Source organism: Pinus tabuliformis, chromosome 9 (assembly GCF_031772625.1).
Source record: "Pinus tabuliformis cultivar Carrire ecotype Pingquan chromosome 9, CPIR1, whole genome shotgun sequence".
Classification (NCBI taxonomy): Eukaryota; Viridiplantae; Streptophyta; class Pinopsida; order Pinales; family Pinaceae; genus Pinus; species Pinus tabuliformis.
In genome coordinates, this window is record NC_142307.1 from 206,173,755 (window position 1) to 206,200,852 (window position 27,098).

General features: G+C 37.1%; 3 protein-coding genes across 3 annotated transcripts in view; 1 reads left to right on the forward strand and 2 right to left on the reverse strand.

The window, feature by feature from the left end:
- Positions 1–4,675: 4,675 nt before the first annotated feature.
- LOC149147862 (uncharacterized) lies at positions 4,676–6,441 on the forward strand. The gene is made up of 3 exons (XM_089441978.1): positions 4,676–4,967; positions 5,321–5,718; positions 5,914–6,441. Exons 1-3 carry the CDS (start codon positions 4,676–4,678, stop codon positions 6,439–6,441), a joined length of 1,218 nt encoding a protein of 405 aa, XP_089298104.1.
- A 12,164-nt stretch (positions 6,442–18,605) lies between these two features.
- On the reverse strand, positions 18,606–19,802 carry LOC149147863 (putative UPF0481 protein At3g02645). Its single transcript, XM_089441979.1, has one exon. It carries the CDS (start codon positions 19,800–19,802, stop codon positions 18,606–18,608), a length of 1,197 nt encoding a protein of 398 aa, XP_089298105.1.
- Positions 19,803–20,179: 377 nt separating this feature from the next.
- Positions 20,180–27,098, reverse strand: part of LOC149147864 (putative UPF0481 protein At3g02645) — a 50,003-nt gene continuing 43,084 nt past the window's right edge. The window contains exon 2 of the mRNA XM_089441980.1: positions 20,180–20,407. Within this exon, the coding sequence (XP_089298106.1) occupies positions 20,180–20,407 (228 nt within the window). The remainder of the gene's footprint in view (positions 20,408–27,098) is intronic.

Consider the following 27,098-nt stretch of genomic DNA (forward strand, 5'->3'; position numbering starts at 1 on the left):
TGGAAAGCACCATAATGGGAAGCATGTGGTATCTCAACAATGGTACCTCATTCAATATGAGGGGGAATAGAGATCCCTTAAGTGACTTGGAGGAGAAAGACCTCAAACAAAACATACAGTTTGGAGATGATGGGAAGTATAGTGCGACCAACATTGGTATTGTTACTTTTTAGAGGAATTCTAGCTCCCTACTCATACTCACAAATGTGATGTATGTTCTAGGAATAAAGAAGAATATTGTTTCCATTGCGATATTGGAAGACCGTGGCTATGATGTCATATTTAGCAAAGGAAAGGTTTTCCTTAAACATATCATAATGGGACAGGTGAAACAGATCAGTGTGTGACTCAAGAACCTATATGCACTTGAGGTACACGATGCATGCAAAGACTTCAGGAGCAAGGAAAAGGTCAGATTTTCAGTGGTTGAGAGGGAGCATAAATTACCTCTCAACATACATCCTCAGAAGAAACCTCAAAAGCAGCCTCAGCAAGTTATGGAGCAGCCACAATTGGAGAAGCAAAGAATGACTACGTGGAGACATCCACTTAAGAAGTGACCTCAAGTAGGGGGGGAATTTCGAACCAAGTGGGAAGAGGGAGCACATGCAGTCATACCTTCAGGTGTGAGGTGGGGAGATGTGAAGCAATAGTCCCAAGAGTGCAGAAATTTGGGCAGGCTCCATTGAGGTGTTATTTTGTCTAATGGAACATTACCTTGCTACGGGGACCCATAGTATTCAGTATTAAGAGGATTAGTGACAGTCAGATACTAAAGTGTGTAGAGCAGTGTTGATAACAGAGAAGGAGGCTCAGTAGCAGAGTCAACAACAACACATTTTTTCCTAGTAGACAATTCGAGACACAGTTGATTCAATTTATTTTGTTTGAATGGCTATTTTTGGGTTGCAGATGTTGCAACAACAACAACAAGAGTGAGAAGAGTTACATGAAGAACATTCCAAAGGTAAAAAATCGAGATAGAGTTTAATTCCTTTCTTGTTAAGAGAGAGTGTTCAAAATAACAACAAGAAATATTAAAAATTTCATCAATAAAGTAAATTATAATTTAATTTGTCCTTGAATTAAATTAGTAATTAAATTGTAATTCCACATCTCATGACAACTTGCAATAGTTAACTAAGTTAATTTTAATTAGGTGGCCCAGTTAATTCGAGTTGGGAGTTTATTTAAAGTCATGTAGATTGGTTCATAAATTTTAGGGCCCTAGATTGAGTTTTCTGAGTTGTAATTATTTAATTCAGTTTAACTTAGTTAAATTCAGTTAAACTAGTTCCAACTTATGGAGGAATTAGTAGGAGATCTAGTAGTGGGGTGTAACCATCACTACTCTATCAGTAAACTAAATATTCACTCATAATTAACTAATGCATGTCAGATTAGAGAAAGACCCAATTGAGATTGGAGTTCAGGGATAGTGTACTATCAGTTGTAAAATAACCTAAATTAAACAGATGGTTAATCAAATAAAAAGAAGACCTAAATTAACTTATTCCTTAATTAGAAAACTCACTAATTTTATCCATTTAATTTTCCTTTGAAAGGAGGAATGAAGGCACAACTTTAATCATTGTTTTTGTGAGAACGAGTTGGTGATACCAAGCAATAGGAAGCACAAGTTTGTGCGTGGACATTGTGATAGAAAGGTGTGCCAAGAGAAGCTTATGCACAGGTTGGTAGTGAGATATATAGAGATTGTGAAAATATTTCTCGGGCTTGAGAAAAGCATTATAATCTTCTCATATTTTCTTATTAATGCAATATACAAATATCAGGGGCTTTTAGCTGTGGTTCTCCACAGAAAATCATTGTGTTATGTGTGATTGAATTCTTTCTCTTATATTTCTTGGGATTTCATTGATCAATATTATTTCCACTGATGAGTAGAGTAGTTTCAAGTCTATTGTTTTAGTATATTACAATTAGCAGTTTGAAACTATAAGGAATTTCTACAGTCATCACCCTACGAGTGTAGTCACACAATACAATCTATGTGATAAGAAAAGAAGATTATCTCACAATTCAATATATATCTTGTACATTATATTTTCGTAAGTAAACTATATATATATATATATATATATATATATATATATATATATATATATATATATATATATATATATATATATATATATATATATATATATATATATATATATATATATATATATATATATATATATATATATATATATATATATAAACATATACATCATTTAATGCAGTTGCATAGAATAACTTCAAGCTGAATACCTATTCACCTAGTAAAATTGTAACATTTACCCAAACTTTGCAAAACTCCAGTAAAATATAAAGTAGTACATTATTTATTTTTAATGATAATGTGGCGTGAAAATTACAAATACCAACCATTGGTAACCTGCACAATTACAAAGGCCCATCAGAATCCCTCATTATGTAAAACATCCCTCAGCTATAATGGACGACCTTCAATATGTAAAACAAACTGCACACAAAATGTTATAGATTCAGAACACTCTTAAACCATAGAAAAAATAAATAACACTCCTTTTCAAACCATAATTAAACAAGAAAAAACAAGGAAGAAAAATTAGTAGGCCATAGAAAAACCATTTATCATAATAAGAATTGAAAGACTAAAGAAGAGTTAGTTGAATATACCAACAATGAGATGTTCCTATCACTTCCCCTACTATTTGACAAGAGATTTAAAATTTTCTAAACAAACACGTTTTCAAAATGTAACTCAAAAAATGTAAAATAACCCACTACTATAGATTTCATAAAATAAATGCAACCACGTTTCATTTTTTTTTAATATTTTGTTTTCGGTTGAGAATAAAGCCAATGTTCATTCCGATTGGCACAGAGCAGAGGAGCCGAGGGCAAAAATAGGGTTTCCAATGTGTTGATACCATTGCAGGGCTGGAGGTGGTATTCTCTCGATTCGCAGCACTGTATCGCAAAGGTCAAGAGCTGACCAACCGAATGGGGGCAGAGGGGTCTAGTGGGACCCCTACTTTCAAACAGATAATCATGCAGAAGCAGAGGCAAAATAAGGAGGAAGGGGTCAGGATTTCTGGGCTTGACAATAACAAGCAGAAAGGCAAAAGGAATAAGGAGAAAATACAAGGGGAAACTGACAAGCCAGACACCTCAACGGAAGGCAAAGGCACAGTGGGGGAAAGCCTGACAGGAACTAAAGACAAAATCACCTCAATAATTAAATCATCAGAAAACGAGGAACAACAAGCTGAAGAAGACAGGGAGCAAACAGATAATAGGCAAGGAAAGCTGGAAAAGGAGGGGGAGACAAGCACAAGACCCAATAAAAACTCTTCATCAAATGGGGTCTGCAAACCAAAAAAGACCAATAACCTCAGGGTAGTAATAACTGACCCAGAGATACAGGCATACAGAGAGCACATGGCAGAACATGCTATCATTTGCAAATTTATGGGCATTTGGCCATCTGAAAGGACTCTTTGTCATTGGATCAGACAACAATGGAAGCCGAAGGGGGATGGAGCCAAGGGCTTCTTCACAGTTGTATTCTCCAACCTGGAAGATAAGGATAGAATCTTTGAGGGTGGCCCATATTTTTTGGCTTCAGCTGGTCTGTACATGTGACCATGGAAACCAAACTTCGCCCCAGAGAAAGAATCGTTCACCCAAGTCCCAGTCTGGATTTGTTTTTTCTCTCTCCCAATAGATTATTGGGGTCTGAATGCCTTGAAACAAATTGCTGACCAGTTGGGAACATTTATCAAGGCCTCGGAAGCAACTTTACAAAAGAGATATACATCTTACGCAAGAATATGTGTTGAAATGGACGTTTCCGGGGCACTACATGAGGGGCTCTGGCTGGAATACAGGGACGAGGATTACTTTCAGGCTGTAGATTATGAGAAGATTCCCTTCCGGTGCCGCAAATGTCATGAACATGGGCATTTGATGAGAGATTTCCCTCTGATTAGGAAGGAAGAATAGACCGAAACAGCACAAGCCAACAAAGATAAAGAAACCTTCATAAAATCTAAGTCTAGACAGAGAGAAAACAGAAGGAAGAATAATAAAGGTAATACAGGCAAAAACAACCATGACAACTCTTTTGTGATCTTAGATCTTGAAACAGATTCGGAGGACAAGCTCAAAACCCTAACATCAGATGCAGGGCATGATGAAAAGGAAGAACCAACCAGGGAAGGAATGGGGGAAGGGAACCTCAACAATGAAGTTCAAATGCAGGAGAGAAAAGAGGAGACAGAAGAAGAAACTGACATGCTCACCAGTGATGGTGGAAGTGAGGATCAAGAATGGGAAGAGGCGCTAGCCAAGGAGGGGATGAACCTACCAGTAACTGCAGAGAACTGGAAGGCCCGAGGAATAGAGAATGCACCGGAAGAAGAAATCAGGAAGGTAAACGACCTGTTCATAGCAAGGCAAAAAGCAGAATTAGAGAAGCAGAATAGGAAGCTAGGTATAGTAAAAGGCAATAGTTTCCATTCGAAAAGTCTTTTATGGAAATCATCTAGCTCAAAGCAGAAGAAAAGAAGAGGCCGTAGAACCAGTGGTGAAGTTCTACAGGAGCTAGGCATGATAATGATAAACTCAGGGAAGATGAAAGCACTTAGCGCCTTCCAGTCCTTCCAATGAAAATTAGTTAAACATGAAGATCATCTCATGGAATGCAAGAGAGCTTAACAGCCAGTCAAAACACAGAATCTTAAAGCGGAAAATCCAGAAATACAGACCGGAAATTATGTTCTTACAAGAAACTAAATGCAGCAGTTCTAGTATCAACAGTCTTTGTAGGAAGCTTGGGAGAAATTTAGAAGTTTTAGAGATTGAGAGCCAGGGACGAGAAGGAGGTCTTCCAACTATTTGGGATACAAGGGAAATCCAGATTTTATTAGCTGAGGCGAGCAAACACTTCATAGCGGTGGATTTTCAACCCACAGGTAACTCTGGGTCTTTGCTTTGCATCAACATTTATGGTCCTCAGAAATTAGAAGATAAAATAAACTTTTTTAATTCAATAACCAAACTTATTGAAAGATATCCAAGGTCTAAGTGTATACTCGGGGGTGATTTCAATATGATAACCACCCTTCTGGAAAAAAAGGGGGTCTAAGGAAACTTAATAGGGACGCAGAAGCCTTTACAAGTTTCATTGAAACTGTCAAAATGGTAGACATATACCCCAAGAGTGGCATGTTCACCTGGAACAACAGAAGGGGGGGAGAGAGGTTAAGAGCTTCGCGCTTGGATAGATTTTTAATCTCAGAAAGCATTATCATGGATGGTATAACAGCAGAATCAGATATCCTTCCCAGTGGTGGGTCGGATCATTGGCCGATCTCGCTTATTGTTGAAGTTCAGGGTACTCCAAGGAATAAACCATTCAGATTTGAAAAATTTTGGTTATACCACCCTAACTTCATCGAGATGGTTGAGAAATGGTGGTCTGAACCCATGGAGGCAAGAGGCTCCAAAATGTTTAATCTACAAAGTAGGCTGAAAGCAACTAAAGAAAAGATAAAAGAACGGAACAGAACGGTTTTTGGAAATATATTCCAGGAAAAAGCCATTCTAGAGAACAAACTGGAACAGATTCATAGAGATGGAGCAGCAGGCAATTATAGTGTCGAAGCGTTTGAGCAGGAAAAAGCTCTTTCACAGCAGTGGCACAGAAGATGTATACAAGAAGAGGTACTTTGGAAATAGAAATCTAGAGTCCAGTGGCTAAAAGAGGGGGAGCAGAATACAAAATTTTTTCATAGGTCGGCTCTAGACCATAGAAGTGCTAAAAGGATTCTTGAGCTGAAAAACAATGAAGGGGAGATATTAAAGAATCACAACGATATATCTGCTCTGCTCTTAGATCACTTCATCTCAATTGCACAGGAACCGCCTACAAACAGAGAGGAGGCCATCAAGGAACTTACAGCAGCCATTCCTAAATCCATCACCTCAGATCAGAATTGGGCCCTTTGCAGGGAAATCGCTTTGGAGGAGGTAGAGGAGGCAATCAGGAGTATGCCTAATGATAAAGCACCAGGTCCAGATGGATTCACCATCAACTTCTACAAGGCCTGTTGGAACACTATTAAGCAGGAGGTATGGGAGGTAGTTGAGGACTCCAGACGCTCAGGTACTATTCTAAAATCCATCAACTCCACCTTTTTAACGCTCATTCCTAAGGTGGAAGAAGCAAAGACACCTGATAAATTCAGACCTATTGCCCTATGTAATGTTATCTATAAAATTATTTCAAAAGTCATAGCTAATAGACTAAAGTCGATTCTTCCTGGTATCATTTCAGAAGAGCAATCGGGCTACGTTGAGGGTAGACAAATTCTAGATAACATCTTGTTAGCACAGGAGATGATTCACTCACTTCATTCGAGAAAAGAGGCAGGAATGCTAATGTAAATAGATTTATCAAAAGCTTATGACAAAGTAAGCTGGAGATACCTTGAAGCTGTTTTGGATGCATTCGGTTTCTGCAGGATCTCGATCAAGTGGATACTTGCTCTCATCAAATCTCCAAGAATTCAATCCTTGTCAATGGCGCTCCCTCAGCTCCTTTTACTCCTTCGCAGGGAATAAGACAGGGGGATCCCCTATCCTCGTTCCTATTCGTAATCCTAATGGAAGGACTAAGCAGAATCATAGCCAAGAAGAAAGCATAAGGATCTATAAAAGGTCTGCAACCGATAAGATCGTTACCAGCCACAACACATCAACAGTTCGTGGACGACACCATGTTACATGGTACCCCCATTGTGAAGGAGGTTGTGGCTTACAGGGGTATCCTTGATCTCTTTAGCCGAGCCTCTGGCATGGAAATTAATTTTTCTAAGTCCACAATTTTCTTTTTCAACTCTCATCCGGCAGTCCAAACTCACTTAGCCCAGCTTCTTGGATTCAGGATTGGGTCCCTTCCTTCGAAATATCTAGGGGCTCCCCTGACTCTGAAACCTTGGCAGAAAACTCACTGGGAGAAGGTTCTAGCCAACATGGAGAAAAAGTGCAAGCACTGGACGCACAGAGCCCTAAACCTGGCGGGTACACTTATCATAACCAAGGCTGTTCTGCAAGCAATTCTGCAATATTTACTTTCTATGCTTCCAGCTCCCAAGGGCATTCTGCAACAAATGAGAAACATACAGAGATCCTTTCTATGGAATGGGAATGGGGATAAGAAGAAATGGTCGTTGGTGGCGTGGAACAAGCTATGCCAGCCAAAATCTATGGGGGGGCTGAACTTAGTAGATCCTTCAGTGGTCAACAGAACCTGTGGAGCTAAGATTTGGTGGAAATGGATTAAAGAACCCAATTTACCTTGGGCGAGGCATTGGAAGGAAAAATACACACCAGACTGTGATACTCAGGACCTCATAAGACTACAGGAAGTCCCAGGAGGTTCGTCAATATGGAACCATGCCAGGAACAACAGGAGCTTAGTACAGGAGCACAGCTTTTGGGAGATTCGCAATGGAAGGCTTGCCATGTTCTGGGAAGATGCATGGCATCAATTCCCTAATCTGGATACCCCAGAGCTATCTACCCTCAAGCGAATAAGTCAAAATGAGGGTAGATACAGAGTTAATCAATATTAGATTCAAAGAAGTAGGGATCAGATCTGGAGGGACTGGATTAATTTAAATCCTGGGAGCACAGAGGAGAACAACAAAATCTTTCAGCAACTCAATGAGAGAATCCTCAAAAGAAAGATTCGGAAAACTGAAGAGGATGATAAGCTAACATGGGGTTTAAAAGGTAATGGTAATTTCTCATTAAAAGAAGCTAGGGACATAATAGAAAAGGAAGAACAGGTAGAGGCCGTGCCCTGGTGTAGCAAAGTTTGGGACAACCTATTCTGGCCGAAAATCAGGACCTTCCTCTGGCTTCTAATGAGAAACAAGACTTTAACTTGGGACAACTTGTGCAAGAAAGGTTTCAGGGGACCCTCAAGATGCCCTATGTGCCTCGTCGCAGAGGAATCTATAAACCACCTATTTAATGCTTGTGAATGGGGAAATCAGTTATGGAACTGGATGGAAGGAATTCTCAGTTGTTCTGCCCGAGATAGAGAATCCATTCACAGAACCATACTGAACTGGAAAAAATACTTCTCCAACATACTAAGAGTCAACAACATATGGAAGTCTGTTCCAGGCTTCTTACTGTGGTCAATTTGGAAGGAGCGTAACCGTAGAATATTTCAAGACGAACACAGGAACATAGAGTTCTCTAAAGACAATATAATAACCAATATTCAACAGCTAATTCAAACGAAATGTAGAGAGGAGTGTAACGAGAAACCTTCAGCACAAGACTTACGCATTTTGAATTGCTTTCGTCTGGAAGCCACCAGCAACATCACAGCTTCAAGACACAGAACGCAGTCTTCCTCACAGATCGACAAATGGCAGCGTCCGCCGGAAGGTGGATTGAAGCTGAATTTTGATGGGGCCTCGAGAGGCAATCCCGACATGGCAGGAGTTGGAGGGGCATTACGTAACCGGCATGGAGAAATTCTACATATATATTACAGAGCGCTTGGGGAAAGCACAAATAATGAGATGGAATTTGCAGCGCTTGAGCATGGTCTGAGAATTTTAAAATCCCTACGTAGTTGCAATGTAATAGTGGAGGGGGATTCATCACTGGTTATATCAACAGCTAAGAGGATTCAGGGAGGCACTAAGGCAAACAAAGCCACAAAACATTGGCGGCTCGCCAAGGTGACAGAGAATGTAGCAGAACTAATGGCTGGAATGAAAGACCTAGTCTTTCATGTGGTAAGACGCAAGGAGAACGGGCTTGCGGACTACCTAGCGAATTGTGGCGTGGACAATCAGGATAGGGGGTGGGACAGTTGTTGGGAGGAGGTGGACTACCCGAGCCTGAAGGCGAGATGTTTACAGTTGGCACAACAAGATCTATACGAAACCGACCGGGCTTGACCGGCAACGGTTTCTGTTTCCGGGACCGTAATCCTGGAGTTACCGGTAACAGCTTGGGATTTCATCACGGGAGCTGGATGACTAGACAGATGCGGCGGTGGTCATCATGGCAAGAGAAGGCCAAATATGGAAACTATCAATATGGTTCATGCCACGAGAGATTCCGTAGAGTCCGCTTGCGAGAAAGGGACAATTGGCTCAACCTTGATGGGAAGGCTTTCAGCTACATTTATGTTAGGTCAGGGAGAAGATGTGTGATTTGTGCGGATATCTTTCGAACTAATAACGAAAGTACCTCCACTCTGCATCGTAGGGGAGAGCGCATTATGGGAAACCCCATGGAAAACAGCTATTTAACGGAGATTCGTGGCTCTGGTTCTTTTACCTCAGCTCAAAGCACTGTGAGAGACCACAACTTTTCTGTCTGTAGAAGTGATCACAGAGATAAGTTCAAAGGGTATAGTATGGAGGCGGGGAGCTGCAGGTGTTCGGCAGCCCACCATGAACTACGAACAGCGCAGAACATGTACGAGACCAGAGCAGCATCCAGGAGCAAGCGCAAGATAGCGGAACTGGAAGCATCTGTGAAAGAGGAAGAAGCGCAGCGACCGGAGGGGATCATTGCGGAGGAGGTTGACTGGTTACATGACCCGGGCACTCCTTCCAAAAGATCCACTCAATATGTTCGGACCAAAGCGGAGAGCTGGAGAATCATAACTCTCCTTGCGAAAGCCCTGGATTCAAAGGAAGAAGGGAAGCAACAATCTGGGAAGGGGAACTCCACTTCGGAGGATCAGTTAGCTAAATTTCATGAAATCCATGAATCGCTGGATCGAAGAATCTCCACAGTGCATGATGCTGTAGAAACTGTCAACAAGAAATTGACTCTGCTTATCAGGCTTCTTCAGCAAACTCTGAGCCCGGACCCCCTGATGCAGGAGAAAAAGATGAAGGAAGCACAGGAATTCCAGTCCATGCAAGATATGCAGGCCAGAGTTGACAAGCACGTTCTGGACGTGGGCTTAGACACAGTCAGTCGAATTGGCGAATTTCCTCGCACCGGCGGGTTTCCTTAGTTTCTTCTTTATGGTTGTCTTATGTCTTCTGTCATGGCTTCAACTTTATGCTAGATAATTATGTTTTTCTGTCACTATGCTTCTGTCATGGCTTCGGTCTCTTGCAAGATAGCTATGTTACTCTATTTCTGTCCAAGTTTTGATAGTGTTGTGGCGATAAGTTATTGTTTTAAGAGTAAGCCGCCTTGCGTGGTGTGCAGCTTAGTTTTGAAAGCTCAGGGCTGGTTATCAGCATGTTTTACTTGGTCCATCTAAGGTTCGATCTGCTTCGCCAGACTTTTTTGTAACATATTTTGTTCTATAATATAAATATCTGACTTACAAAAAAAAAGAGAATAAAGCCACATTTGGCACCATTTCATTTCGAAGTTTGAAAAAAACACATTTCAAAAAATGTAATGTAACCCACCACTATATGTTTCAAAAAGAATACAACCATGTTCCATTATTTGGTAAAAAATTATTTTAAACAAGGTTTAAACACCTAATTTAGATGTGTAAGAAATTTAGAATTTATAATTCCATCCGTTGATGTAGTGGTGACAATGAGAATATGTTGGCATCTTTCAATTTAAACGATCAGATAAAAATGATTAATTAAGAAAATGATTAAAGTGGCCAATTCCAATAGGTGGGACGCCTATCAATGTAATTAAATATGAACTTTCCTAAATTTACTTAGCTATCTGTAGGTTCAAGTAAAAAACATAAATGAAATTGAAATAAGTTTTATTCAATATTATTTATTCTGATATTATCTATAATACATTATCCATAACATGATATAAGTCAATCGTATTTGAATTTAATATAGGTAAAAAAATAATATATGATAACATTTATATAATTTTATATAATGTTATCAACTTTCCTAAATTTACTTAGCTATCCAAGTATTTCAGTCGATTCCTTATGATTGAAATAAGTTTTATTCAATTTGAAAAGATGCGGAGATGTAAAAGTTACTAATAAGTTTCATTCGATTTTATTTTGTTTGAGGTTATCTACAAGAGCTTAGTCATTATATATATATATATATATATATATATATATATATATATATATATATATATATATATATATATATATATATATATATATATATATATATATATATATATATATATATATATATATATATATATATATATATATATATATATATATCTGTGTGTGTGTGTGTTCTATTTGTTGCACTTTTTACAATCCAATATGAATTATGGAAGATGAGAATAATAAGAATGTGATTAGTTACAAATAGTTTACAACTTCAACAAGAAAATATTTCAATTAAATGAATATTTTATTTGAGATGAAAATTTAAGTATTTTATTTATGTTTGAATTATTGTGATAAAGAAATCAATGCACATCGTCAACAATTTTTTTTTCTTACATTGAAATCAATGCAAAAAGTTAATCTAATTACCTTGAAATTAGTATACACCATACATTTAGAGACATCAAATCACAAATCAACATCTTCACTTAAATCAATGCATCTAATGCAAGCAATCAAAAAGGGTCATTAATCGACATCTATGTTAAAATCAATGCATCTAATGCAAACAATCAAATAGGTTTCGAAATCAACATCTACATTGAAATCAATGAATCTAATGTAAGTAATAAAATAGGATTAGAAATCACATCTACGCTGAAATCAATGTATATAGTTCTAGAAATGAAAGAGGATTAGATATCAACATCTACACTCAAACCAATGCATCTAATTCAAGAAATCAGGATTGCAAATTAACATCTTTATTTCAATCAATTTATTTGATGCAAGAAAACAAATAGAATTAGAAAGCAACATCTACATAGAAATCAATAAATCTAGTGCAAAAAATTAAATAGGATTAGAACTCAAAATATACGCTGAAATCAATGCGTCTAGTGCAAGAAATCTTCTTCCCTTTCTCTCCCCCCTACATCTATATCTATATCTCCCTCTATCTCTCTTTCTTTGTCTCTATATCTAACCCCCCCAAAAACACACACAATCTCTCTTCATATCTATCTATCTCTCCCTCCATCCCTCTCTCTATCTCTCTCATCTTCCCTCTCTCCCACTTCCATCCATATTTCTATCTTCCTCTTTGTCTCCTTCATTGTCTCTCCATATCTCCTTGTGGACATGTTGAAGAATGTAAATAGTGTCAATCTTCATAACTGTATTTGATTAATGATTAAATGTATTTGTCAGAAGGAAGAAAAGAAAATTTATTTTGAAGCATGTGTTTCATGCTATTTTATTTATTTTCTAGGTCTAAAGCCTCCATTGTAGGCTTCTAGGGTTTATGTCATGATTCCTAGTCCTTTTCATCATATAGTAGAGGCTTCTTGGTCTTTTTTTATTAAGAAATGAATTTATTTTGATGTAAATAGAGTCAAATAAGCCTCCTCCACAGAGTTGGCCTCAAAGAGGATAAGTTGGCCTCATTTGGATCATTTTACAACTGATAAGGATTATATATTGGAAGCTACATGACCTGATTTGGAACACAAGACAAGCAAGTTCAATCTATCGTAGCTGGAGAAAAAAAGGAAGAGTGATATACCTAAGGAGAAGGAGAAAATCCTAACAAAGAAGAAGGAGACTTTTGTCAAGTAAGAAGAAGCGAATTTTTTCTTTTTTCTGCCACACGTGTCATTTTCTGAGTTGTTGTAGGAGGGATAAAATTTCAGATCTGCAATAGGGCCAAAATTATGGAAGAGGAGGGGTAAAATTCTATGTCGTAGTTGGGTTAAAGTTGTTTGACTAGAAGAGACTATCAATTTTTTGTTAATAATCTTAGAACGCTGACTTGGTTGAGTGAGGGAAGTCTTTTGGTCTAGTCTAAGGTATTAAATTATCTCAACTTGATTTGAATCTACTGGTGGAAGAGTTTGACTGGGCTTTCCCCTTCATAGGGGGTTTTAGCCTCATTTGAGTACCTGTATCTAGTGTAATTGATATTTATGGTTTTTATATGATTATTTCTTAATGAGAAGAAGATAAAATAAGAACTTAAGGAAAGTTAAAAATATATAGTAATATCACAAGTAATTGTCAACATAAGAAATTATTTATGCCTTTTTTATTTTCTACAAAACATACACATTGTTTCTCCATATATATCCATATCTCCTTCCCTCTCCCTATCCATCTCTCTTCCTCTTCTCCCTCTCTTGCTCCCCTTCTATCTCTCTTCTTGCCTACTCTCCTCTCTCCCTCTCTCCATCTCCCTAGTTACTCCCTCTCACTTTCTCTCAACCTATCTCTCTTTGTCTTTCTTCTTACCTCCATCTCTCTCCCCCTCCAAATCCATCTCTCTCTCTCTCTCACTCCCTCTTTCCTCTCACTCTTCCTTCATCTCTCTTACTCTCCCACCTATGTCTGTCTCTTCCCCTCATCTCTCTCTCTCTCTCTCTTCATCATTCAATTATGTCATTATATCCCTCCCTTTCTCATCCTACCCGCCCCTTCTCTTCATCTATCCTTCTTTGTTTTTCTATCTCACCGCCAAACATACACACTCTTCCTCCATCTCTCCCTTGTCACTCCCTCTCTCTCTCTCCACCTTTCTCTCCCTATGTATTTCTTCTTCCCTCCCTATATTTTCCTCCAACTCCATGTCTCTCTCCCTCTCTTTCTCCTCCACTCTCTCCTCGTCTCCCAATCACCATATTTGTGTCTCCCTCTTCTCTCTCTTACTCTTCTCTCCCTCTCTCTTTCCTCTCCTTCTCTCTTTCTTCGCTCCTCTTCTCTCCCCCTCACTTTATCTCCATCTCTTCCTTGTCACTCCCTTTATGTCTCCACCTCTATAACTTTCGGTCTTTGTTCTTTCCTCCCATATATATTTGGAGGTAATATACATCCTAATATATTAATATGTATTATAATATAATTTTTTTTTATATTATGTCAAAGTTGATATTATATCAATTGAAAATTATTAAATTTAATAATATTAAAATTAAAATAGAATTATATTGAATTTTTAATATTAATATCATATTTAATAATAATAATAATAATAATAATAATAGTAATAATTATTTAATATTAGATCTAATGAGGTTTTTATATGACATGATAATAGAAATTAGAATAAAATTACATCAAATTAATATGACAACTTTTATTAGAACTTTGACTTACTTGTCTTTAAAAGTTTTAATATATCCATAAAAAATAGTTTTTCCTTTTAAAGGTTGATCTTATAATATAGATTTAATTAAAACAAATACTAAAAAAATTTAGAGCCATTTTATATATAACTTAAAGGAGTTTTTATTCTTTGTGTTAAATTAACCTTTTTCTTTTGATTTAAGAAACAATATTGACTTTGATAAAGAGTAAAGATGTTTAAAATTTTACACAATCTAGAATTTTAATGTGCTAAAAACTTTTGTGGAAGGTAAATTTATGATCCATTCAAATTCAACGTATATGATAAGGTATATTTTGAGCATGGACAAACATACTAACAAATTGTCCCCATACTAGGCCGTAGAATGCACCTCTCGATGCAATAACATAATTTTTTTCTAATGAACTATTCCTAACCTAGATCTAGTTGAATTTTTATTTTCAGTAAACTAATATCATATCGACTTGTTTAAATTATTAATGGATTAAATTTTATATCTTTCACGATTCTAATTCTATGGAATTCACATAAGGATCCTATCTTGAAAATATTATTTTTACAAAGGCTCGATTGAACTTAGTAGCTCGATTGAGTCTCTAGTTAACCACGTAAATGGCTTGATCAATGGTTTCTTAAACCATGTTCAATCTAATTGAATTTAAAATTGAAGTGCTTGATTGATACTATTATGTCCTAAAAACCATAATTTTAGCACCTCTTATACATATTTCTGTGTAACACCATTTTCTACCCTAGCGGACTTAGGGAAAAAAATGTCCTTTAAGTGGTGACGTTGATCATGTTGGATTCATGAAGGAATCCTCTATCCAATGGCATATGAGTTTGACATTTTCAAATTCATAGAATATTTTTCATCTAATTTCTTTTAAACATAATGCTTGAAATTGTTTTTGAGAGTTTCAAAGAGGCTAAATAAAAAATCAATAACATAAAATATACACAACCAAAAAATTTCAAAAGAGTACTCTTGGATTTTCAATTTATTTAAATAGTTGAAAAAAATCTTACATGAACTCATGTTTCTACAAATCGCAATTGAAAAATTACTTAGCCAACATCGAAAAATAATAAAAAATAAACTTTTGGTATGAAAACTTAGTTCTCTCTGTGTAGATCATGCTCATATATATATATATATATATATATATATATATATATATATATATTACACATTTTAGACTAAGGTATGTTATGCGAACACATGCATGCTTCTTAACATGCACAAAAATTTGCAAGGACAAACATCTCATTTAATGGAAAATTGACATATTATCCAATACTAAAATATTTTACAAAAAATATTATTAAGAACAAAACATAATTCCCACAAATTTTCCGTTTACTCTAAATCAAAATTCACAATGCTTATATAAATTTTGAGGGCTTCAAGTAGATAAAAGAGTAAAATTTTGACATGTAACCCATCTTGGTGCATTCATCCGTGGGGAATACGGAAATTGTGAGAGGAATAGAAAGAGGGATACATGAGGGGGGGAAGAGGGGGGGATTGGAAAAGGGGTACACAGAAAGGGGGTATTAACGAAATAAAGAAAGAGAGAAAGAGAGAAGGAGAGGGAGAATATAAAGAGAAATGAGAAAAGAAGAAAGAGAGGGGAGTGAATATAGAAATGGAGAGGAAGATAGAGCGAGGGATAGGGAGAGGTAAAGGGATAGAAATAAATAAATAAAGGAGTAAATAAAGAGGGGCCTTCTGGAAGGCGTAAGAGAGAGGGAGGGGTAGGAGGAAAACATAGGAAGAGTGAGAGAGAGAATGGGATAGCGAAAGAGAGAGGGAGTACATGTGTGGTAGAGAGATAGAGAGAGGATTAGGGAAGGAGAGAAAGGAGGATATAGGAGGGATACATAAGAGGAGAGAGAGAGAGGAAAATAGATAAGGGGAGATAGAAATGTAGGTAGAGGGAGTGGGAAGTACGTAGAGATGTGTGGAGGGATAGAGGGACAGATGGTGAGATAGAGAGAAAAATAGAGGGATTTAGAGAGAGTGTGTGTGTAAAATAGAGGGGGAGAGAGATTGTGTGTGTGAGACAAGGAAAGGAAGAGAGGGAGGGGTAACAGAAAAAGGGAGAGAGAGAGAGATAGAAAGAAGGAGAGACAGGGGGAATTATAAATTGTGAGAGAGGCTTAAGGAATAAGAGAGTGAGAGAGACAGAGAGGGAGGGAGGGAGGGAGAGAGAGAGAGTGTGTGTGTGTGTGAGAGAGAGAGAGAGAGAGAGGGTGGTGTAAGGAAATGGGGAGAGGGATAGTAACGACGAAAACATGAGGTGGAGAGATATAAAGGGATAAGGAAAGGGTCTAAGAAAGGGGCGAGGACTAGAGAGAGGGAGAGAGGGAAAACGAGTATATTGAAAGGGGGGAGAAAAAGAGTATAGAGAAAGGAGGGAGAAAAAGAGTGATAGGGGAAGGAAAATATATAGAGGGGTGGGGAATAGGGGAGGCATAAAATATGATATGGAAATAATTAGGGATGGGGGGGAGAGGCTTAGTGCGCAAAGAGAGAGTCAGAGAGAGAGAGAGAGAGGGTTAGGGAAGGGGTAGTTGGGAGAAAGAGAGAGTGACAGATAGTGAGAATTGGGAGGGATGGTGAGAGAAAGAGTGAGTGATGGAGAGAAAAACATGTGTATATTATTGTGGTAGATGTTTGTTATTGAAACATGTGCACATTATAAATGCACACATGCTAGGTTAATGTGCACACATTATAAAATTCAAAAATTAATTGCTAGCTTCACCATTTTCCATTACATGGTGGTAAAGGTGGCCACTTTAGTTTTAAGTTCATATTTACAAACCCCTTGTTCCACATATAGACAAAATAGCCGGACCATGCATATTTTTTCACCATAGATATAGAAAAGTGGGTGTGTCTATATAAAAATTATCAAAAAATAACTTTGCATAATGCTAAAATATACATTATGTTTTATAGAAAAATAACATACTAATATCATGAAAGAATTTTTTTTTTAACTATACAAATTTACCATAGATTAAAGTTATATATTTAAAAAGACAATTCCATTATATATATGTCATCTCTTTGCACCATGTCTTAAAAATATGTGTAAATATCTCTAATAATTCTTCTTAGTAATAACATTTATAATGTTCAGAAAGCCCTAATAAATTTAATGTACAATATTTATCTTATCATATTTAATGAAAATGCATGCTTACATTCCTCTCTCCTTTTGGAAAACAATGAGTAATCTATTTAATGGAAATGTATACTCACATTCATCTTTTTAGAAAAGAAAAAATGTTCTACCTTTATATATAATTTTGTATATTTGTTACTACATTAGAAAATAAAAAACTAAAATCAAAATTTCAATATATAAATAAAAAAATACCAGAACTAAAATCAAAATTTCAATATATAAATAAAAAAATACTAAAATCAAAATTTCAATATATAAATAAAAAAATACCAGAAGTAATTATGGATAATGTCAAAGATATAATATAGAGGTGTTTTGCATTAAAATTTCAATAAATAAATTTAAAAATACGGGATGTAATTATGGATAATGTTAAAGATATAATATAGGGGTGTTTTGGTAAAGTGAAAGGTTATTTCCATCCCAAAAAAATAAAAAATAAAATTGAAAATCAGTATGTAGTGGGTTGCAAGTGCTTCATGATTAGAAAACAACGTAACACTCTCACATGTCTAATAATCCAAGAACTTAGCTACTCTTGCCGAGAAGCCCATGAAAAGGCAATCACATGGTAAGATGCCACCCATGCGTAGAGAGAAAATCGGCTACATATATGAAATCTATTAGGAGGTTACGTAGAAAATCTAGTTTTTTGTATTAGATCTACAGTTATAGGTTAAGAGTTGGCCATGTTAAATGATAAAAATGCAAGTGTTGAGTGGGTCATGTTAAATGATAAAAATGCAAGGCTAAGCAGATCCCAAAACAGCTCGCAATGGACCATATTTCTCCCCGGAACCATTTAGTCAAAGGCAAAGAAAAATGTGAAGAAGAATGGCAAATAACTAGCTTAAATAATAAATATGTTGCGAAGGCACAGGGTAAAAAAGGTATCGCGTCATTTGTGTGAAGCAATACCTTGTGGGTTTGTCATTGTTTTGAAAAGGCTGACTTCGCTATTTCACTTCTCGTCTTCAAATTGACAGACACGTTATGAAGATGAAAAATACAACAATAGATATATGCATATTCTATGTAGACACAAGGTTCTCAATCCTACCCAGCAGGATTACGGGTGGCTCCCAAATCAATCCACAGCCAAAAGAGAATGAACAAGCAAAATTAATGGAAGTGGCAGTTCTACAGGATTCTCTATACTTTCGAATACAAACAGGTGGCGAGATTTCTCTGCGCACCTCTACTGTTTTGCTCAGTTTCTGCAACGATAGACAGAGCAGTACGCCTGCAAGCATGTGACGATCAAAAGTATCACCGCAGCTACCAGCGACAGGAACTTCCACGAGGCAAATATATAGTCATTCATAAACTTCACCACGGTAACTTTCTGTTTTCCACGATAACATCTCTTTAAATCACGTACAACTTTGTCTAAATATCCAACATTTATGACACTAGCACAGTGACCCAAGCTGTTCCATAGGTTCGCAACCTCTCTGTCACTCAGGAGACCGTTACAAATAATTCCGCTCTCTCTCAACAATTTCACATCTTTTATTCCGTCAATCATGCCGTTCATGAAATCTGTATATTCTCTGAAAACAAGCGCACCAGGCGCTGCAGAAGCTTCAAATGCAATCAGATTTCTCAGGATTACCTCTGTGTTAGTGTCGAACTTTAGCTTTGGGAGATAAAGAATGGAAGCTTTCTTATCAAATAGTATTGTGGTGAGATCGCCATCCGTTGGAGAGAATGTGACTCTGGCAAGGTACAATTCGGCCACAGATGGAATAGCCAATTCCTTACGCGAGGGCGGTATGATTTGAGAGGATGGTTCTTTCGCAGTTGTGCTTGCACACTTAAACACACTCAGATGAAGAAGTGTGGCTAACTCCATCAGACACTGCCGAACGGGTCCAGCGTTTATAGATAAGAGAGCTTTCCATAGCAATTTGAAGACTTCTGTAACGGTTGACATGTCCGCTGGATCACTCTCATCGCCATCTTCATCGGTTGGAATTGGAGTAACTGTTGAAATGTCTGCCGGATAGGGAGCATCTGGCTTTCGATAGTTGGAAAGAGGGCTGACGATAGCGGAGTACAGAACCTCCAGCAGGTGGCCTCTCTCGTTTATATGGAGAAATGAATTCTCAGGTACCTTGAAGACGAAAGGTGATAATTCTTGGTAAACCAGCTTTAGCAGGATTGACAGCCTCTCCTCTGCCTTGGCTTTAGAACCCAACTGCAACTCCAAAAGCATTTTCATTAGAAAGAGTGGCAATTGATTTTCGAGCATCATCAAATCTTTTAAAATGTAGTTATCCGCCGCACCATGGCAAGTAGGATATAAGGCTCGTCCCAGATTCTTGAAGTCATCATGGGAGCTTTGGTCAAGGTATCTGACATAAAACTGCAGACATTGGAGAAGGAAGACGGCGTCCAGAGCCATGATCCACCCCAAGGTTTCTTCATTATAATCAATGAAATTGTGATAGCTGTGAAAATAATTCAGAAATAGATTTAGTTATGAAGCACTTGAACAGAATTAGTTATGAGCAGTTGAACAAGAATTAGTTGTGAGCGGTTAGGAATTGGTTGCATAAGTTTTCCTATATAAGTGTGATGTAATTAAGCAATTGATTTAATGAAGTTGTGTGTCTTTGTGTTGTATTTGTTTTTAATTTGGTATCGGAGCACAAAGCTCTTTTGTTTGTGCCTCTCTTCTCTTCGTGGGCAGGGAGTGACTCTGCCATTAGAGTGTGCGTGAAGAGACCTGTGTGCGTGGAGGTTTTCAAACTGTTGCGTGAAGAGACCTCGTGGAGGTTTTTAAACTGAAAGGCTGCGTGGAGCGTCACCGTCGAGACCAGAACGCCCTGTCCAGAACTCGGTATTAGAACCGTCTGCCGTGAGCAGTTGCTGGTGCGGTGAGAACTGTAGAGTTACAGTGTGGCCCGTAACCAGACTTTGTCCAGAACCATTGTCGAGAAGCTGTCGAGAACCGGCCAGAACTCCCGGTGCTGTCAAGAAGCTGCCAGAACTCCGTCGAGAAGCGTGCTGTCAAGAAGCTGCCAGAACTCCGTCGAGAAGCGTGCTGTCAAGAAGCTGCCAGAACTCCGTCGAGAAGCGTGCTGTCAAGAAGCTACCAGAACTCCGTTGGGAGCCGAAATCTACTCGTCATAAGGTGCTGTCTGAGGCCGCGATCTTTCTGTCCATTTGCGGCTATTTTGTTATTTTAGTTTCTGGAGAAGCTATATTGTTTCTATAAAAATCACAGAGTTAGACGTTTCAAATCTTTCTGAAACTTTTCATTACCGTGTCTTGAAGCAATTTTGAGCAAAAATCCATTGTGTAACGAAATTTATTGCATTCATCCGGGCGACTGTTATTCTTTTTGAACCTGGAAATTTTGTTTGAATTTGGTCATTGGTGGAGAAATGGCTAATCCCCTTGCAGATTCATATTTAAATGAGTCTTCAAAACTTGATGGAGAAAACTATGTAAATTGGAAATTTAAGATCATCACAGTACTGGAGGCATACAATCTCTGGTCGATTGTAAAAGGTGACGAGACCAAGCCTCAACCTCCTACTAACACTCAAGATTGGGAGAAGCGTGAAATAAAAGCAAGGGTGCTGCTACGCATGTCAGTGAAGGACAATATTATTCCTCACATTCGGGACTGTGAAACTTCAAAGGAAACATGGGACACTCTCAAAGGTTTGTATGAGACTTCTAATGCAAACCGTATTTTATTTTTAAAAACAAAGCTGCTATCTATCAAAATGGATGCCAATGAGAGCATTAGCAACTTTGTTTCCCGAATTAAAGACTTTAGTGATAAGCTTGGTGATATTGGTGAAAAGGTTTAGAGTACAGACTTGGTAACTGTTACTTTAAAGGGGTTAGTCCCAGATTATAAAGTCTTTATTTCAGCTCTCTCAGCTAGACCGATACCTCCTACATTTGAAGAATTGGCTGGAATTCTTCTTCAAGAAGAAGAGCGCATGAAAACTTTTGAACTGGAGTCAAATGGTTCTGATTTGGCTTTGACTGCAAGAGGCCAAAAACCATTCCGAGGGAGACCATGGGACAAAAACAGAGGCCGTTTTCAAGCAAAGCAGAAAGGTATGGCACCTCCTGATTCTTATGTTAAAAGGAACATTGTATGTCATTATTGTGGAAAACCTGGACATCTGGCAAAAGATTGCTATAGGAGAAAGTATAATGAATCAAATCAAAGACATAGCAGGCATAATGGAAATTACATAAACAGAGACACCTCAGTGAATGATGGATTTAAAAATCTTAAGTTATTTCTTTCTGATGCTGCATTGTCTGCTGAAACTGATGATGAGAATACTTGGTTTATAGATTCTGGTGCATCGGCACACATGACTTGTAATAAAGAATGGTATGATAAATATTATGAGAAATCTGATGGTACACACATTTACCTAGGAGATGATAGGTCACTTAAAGTTCAAGGCTATGGCATAATAAATGTGTACTTACCTAATGGAAAAATGCGACAGATTCATAATGTGATGTATGTACCTGCTCTTAAAAAGAATTTGCTATCTGTTTCCGCTATCACTGATAATCATTTAAAAGTAGAATTTGGTAAATTGGGGTGTATAGTGAAAGATGTTCAGGACCACTACAAGGTTGTTTCTACAGGTACCAGGGTTGGAGGATTATACAGATTGGATGTGACAGTCAAGCGCCATGTTGCATTGACATCCCAAGAGACATCGACAGCAGAATTATGGCATCACAGGTATGGGCACCTAAATTACAATGATTTATCGTTGTTACAAAGGAAATCAATGGTTGAAGGTCTTCCTGTTATGAAGTGTGAACATTTATCATGTGAAGCTTGTGCACTTGGTAAGCAGCATAGAGAAGAGTTTCTTGTTCATACTGAGAAACGGAAGTATGATATTCTTGAATTAATTCACACTGATGTATGCAGACCTATGCAAACTAGGTCTCTTGGTGGTGCTTCATACTTTGTTATTTTTATTGATGATAGATCTAGATATACCTGGGTCTATTTCATTAGAAGGAAAAGTGATATATTTGAGTATTTTAAAGAGTTTCAAAATATGGTTGAAAAACAAACAGGAAAGTGCATTAAAATACTCAGATCTGATCAAGGGGGTGAATATAAATCAAAAGCATTTAACACCTATTGTAAATCTAATGGAATTCAACAACAGTTCACAGTGCCACATACCCCTCAGCAAAATGGTGTTGCTGAGCGATGGAATAGAACCTTGGTGGAATCTGCTTGTAGTATGCTGCAAGGTAAGAACATCTCTAATGGTTTCTGGGCAGAAGCCATTAACACTGTTGTTTATCTGAAGAATCGATGTCCCACTAAGAAATTAGTTTTTCAAACTCCTTTTGAGGTTCTTTATGGTTATAAACCTGATGTGAGTCATTTCAAAGTCTTTGGATGTAATGCTTTTGCCCATATTCCTGAAGCTAACAGAAGAAAACTTGATGCCAAGTCCATCAAGTGTATTTTCATTGGATATTGTACGGATCAGAAAGCCTATAAATTGTTTGATCCAAGTTCCCATAAACTATTTGCAAGTCGTGATGTATTGTTTCATGAGCAGACTGATAAAAGTAATACAAAGAATGATACATGGCATATTTCTAATGATGCACATATCAAGCTTGATACTTTGATTAAGCAGGAACAGGAACAGGTCCAGGTACAGGTACAGGATCAGGATGATAGCAGCAGTACGAGCACATCTAGCAGCAGTGAGTCATCATACGGGGGTGATACACCTCAAAGCCAACGAATCATGGATGGAACACCCACACCAAGAAGGTCGTCCCGACAGACTCGGCCTCCTGCAAGGTATAGAGACTATGCCTTAATGTCTAATATAATGAATGTTGAAGAACCAATTGATTATGAGCAGGCTAAACAACATGAACCATGGATTAATGCTATGAATGATGAGTATGCTTCTATTATGAAAAATCAAACATGGGAATTAGTGGAACTTCCTGAAAATAAAGTTCCAATTGGAAGCAAATGGTTGTACAAAACGAAATTTAAAGCAGATGGTACAATTGATAAATTTAAGGCAAGATTAGTAGCAAAAGGATATGCTCAACAGGAGGGAATTGATTATGAAGACACTTTTGCACCAGTAGCTAAGTTGAATACAATTAGATTACTGATTGCCTTAGCCACAAAACATAATTGGAATATACATCAAATGGATGTCAAATCTGCTTTTCTAAATGGTGATTTACAGGAAGAAGTTTATTTGGTTCAACCTGAAGGGTTTGTCAAACAGGGACAGGAGCATCTGGTTTGCAGGTTAAGAAAGGCATTGTATGGTTTGAAACAGGCACCAAGATCATGGTATGTAAAGATTGATACTTTCTTTCTTCAGAATGGGTTTGTGAAAAGAAAAAATGATCCTAACTTGTATGTTAAGAAAGATGAAAAAGGACATGTTGCTTTAATATCTTTATATGTGGATGATCTCATTATAACAGGCAGTGCTCACAAGTTAATTGAAGAAATTAAAGTTCAGTTGTCACAGGTTTTTGAAATGAAAGATTTGGGTGAAATGCATTACTGTTTAGGCATTGAGGTATGGAGAGAAACTGGTAAAACATTGATCACTCAAAGCAAATATACAAAGGAGATTCTTAAAAAGTTCAATATGACAGATTGTAAAGCTATGTCAACTCCCTTAGAACAGAATGCAAAGTTGTACAAAGAAGATGGTTCGAAAGAGGCAGATGGAACATTATATCGTCAGTTAGTGGGAAGTTTGAACTATCTCACCACTACCAGGCCAGACATTGCATACTCAGTCAGTATCCTTAGTCAATTCATGGCTAAGCCTTCAGGAAATCACTGGAATGCTGCAAAGAAAGTTCTCCGATACTTAAAGGGAACAGTGAATCTTGGTATTATGTATACTGATGTATCTAATGTTGCACTGACAGGTTTTTCTGATTCAGATTGGGCAGGAAATCCAGATGACAGACGATCTACCTCTCGCTATGCATTTCATATTGGATCAGGAGTCGTATCTTGGAGTAGTAAGAAACAGCCAACTGTTTCTTTATCATCAACAGAATCAGAGTACAAAGCTTTGACCAATGCCACCTGTGAAGCCATTTGGTTGTGAAGAATTCTTGCAGATCTTGAAGAAGCGCAAAGTGGTGCAACATGTATCAATTGTGATAATCAGAGTGCTATCAAATTAGCACATAATCCAGTTTACCATGCTAGAACAAAACACGTTGAGTTACAGTACCACTTTGTCCGTGAGAAAATTGAGTCAAATGAAATTGGATTGATATTTTGTAACACCAAGGATAATGTGGCTGATATATTTACTAAGCCCCTTGGTAAAATCAAATTTGAAGTTTTTAGAAGTCAGTTAGGTATTGTAGAGAATCCATTTCTCCATTAAGGGAGGATGTGAAAATAATGCAGAAATAGATTTAGTTATGAAGCAGTTGAACAGAATTAGTTATGAGCAGTTGAACAAGAATTAGTTGTGAGCGGTTAGGAATTGGTTGCATAAGTTTTCCTATATAAGTGTGATGTAATTAAGCAATTGATTTAATGAAGTTGTGTGTCTTTGTGTTGTATTTGTTTTTAATTATAGCAGCTCCGGATTTGCCAGTGGTATTTTTTAAACTCATCTACAACGACCAGGTGAAAGCTGCCAATTTGTGGCGATCCATGTCATATTTCTCAGATTTCCCGTGATGATAGGGGCCAATGGAAACTGACTGCGAAATGTAAGCTTCAGGCTTCTCAAACAATAACTCTCTTGACACATTAAACACCGACACCGACGCACATAATTCCTTCTCCTCCTCCTGTTCTTCTAGTTCATTGAGGCATTCCTTAATTTGAATAACCCAACTATCGCCATGGATCTTCATTTAGTAACCGAACTATCGCCATGGATCTTCATTTGAGTCACCCAACTATCGCCATGGATCTTCACTTGAACCGCGTCCGCGTTGGTGTTGCTTGCCATGTTCTGATATTAGAGAAAACAACGCACACAAATTTTTTGATATTGGAGTAAAGAACCCACACAAATGTTCCGAAATATATCTATGAGTTCAGTGATTGTGCAGCATTATATGGAGTAGTTCATTTGGCGAAGGCAGTGGTCCTGTTCTGTAATGTACGTTATGGAATCATGGATCGATGACATATCATAGAATCATGGATGAAATAATCAAATTAGAATTTGAAGTACAAAGTGTCACTCACTGGTGAAATTCTATTATACTGGCTTATTGTAATCATTTTGATATCTGTTAAAATAATATATATCAGAACTATTTAGGAATCAAATTATTAAAACAGAAAAAATATTTTAGTGCTAGTTATAAATTTATATTAAAATAACTTTTAAAAATAAAAAATATATTTATTAATTTTTGAAGATTTATATTTATATAAAAAATATTTATAGTTTTGATAATGTTTATTATAAATTGGGCTAGAGTATATTTTAAAATTGTAAAGTTTGTAATTGTAAAGTTTGTTTTAGAGGGATCACCACAAGGTTATTTAAGCGTTGTTGTTTTCTTTGAATAAAGGTGATGTTGTGGTTTTTTCTTAATAAAGGTGATGAGTCAGCCTTCTAAAGAGTCAGCTTTTTGATGTTATTCTAGGTGGACTGCTTTTCCTTGAATAAAAGTGATGAGTCAGCCTTTTCATTCAATAAAAATTGTCTTTACAAGTCAGTCTTTTCATTGAATAAAAATTGTCTTTACTACTAATTTGACAACTGACCTATAAAAAAATTTTCCCCTATGCAAAAAAATAATTAAAAAAAATGTTTGAAAATAAAAAATTATTCATTTATTAATTTTTTAAAAATAAAAAATTATTTATTTATTTATTTTTGAAATGATTTTTAATTGGTAGTGAATATGGAATAGCTAGTTTAAAATCCATTTATCAACCAAATAATATTTAAAAAAAAAAATAGAATTATATCAAAATCATTATTGCACACGTACAAAATAAATGTCCACAAATAATATTATTGAACTTATGCAGGATTAATTTAATTGTTGAACCTATACAGATGATGAGTTCTCAATTCTGATGTTCACATGTGAACGCTGCATTATTCTCATGTCACCATTGTGTCTATTGAGTTGAAAGCCGTATTCAGCGCTTCAAATGCTTTTGCCGAAAATTGAACCACTCTCGTGTCTCTCTGTGTCTCTGACTCGAAAACCGTATTCATGAGCGTACGAGACATGCCATTGAATTCAGACAAAAATTGAGACGTTGAGATGCATGTTCACTCTCCATTCAACTCCTCTGTAAGGAGGAGATAGATGCATGTTCGCTATGCATTCAAGTCACAGGCAATCATACTAAAATATATTCTGATTATTCTGTCACTATACAGGTGACAAGTGCTCAATTCTGATGTTCACATGTGAACGCTGCATTATTCTCATGCCACCATTGTGTCTATTGAGTCGAAAGCCGTATTCAGCGCTTCAAATGCTTTTGCCGAAAATTGAACCACTCACGCGTCACTCTATGTCTTTGAGTCGAAAGTCGTATTCATTAGCGTACGAGACCGGCCACTGAATTACGAGTCACCTTTATATTCAGACAAAAATTGAGACGTTGAGATGCATGTTCGCTATCCATTCAAGTCCTCTGTAAGTCCTCTGTAGGGAGGAGATAGATGCATGTTCGCTATCC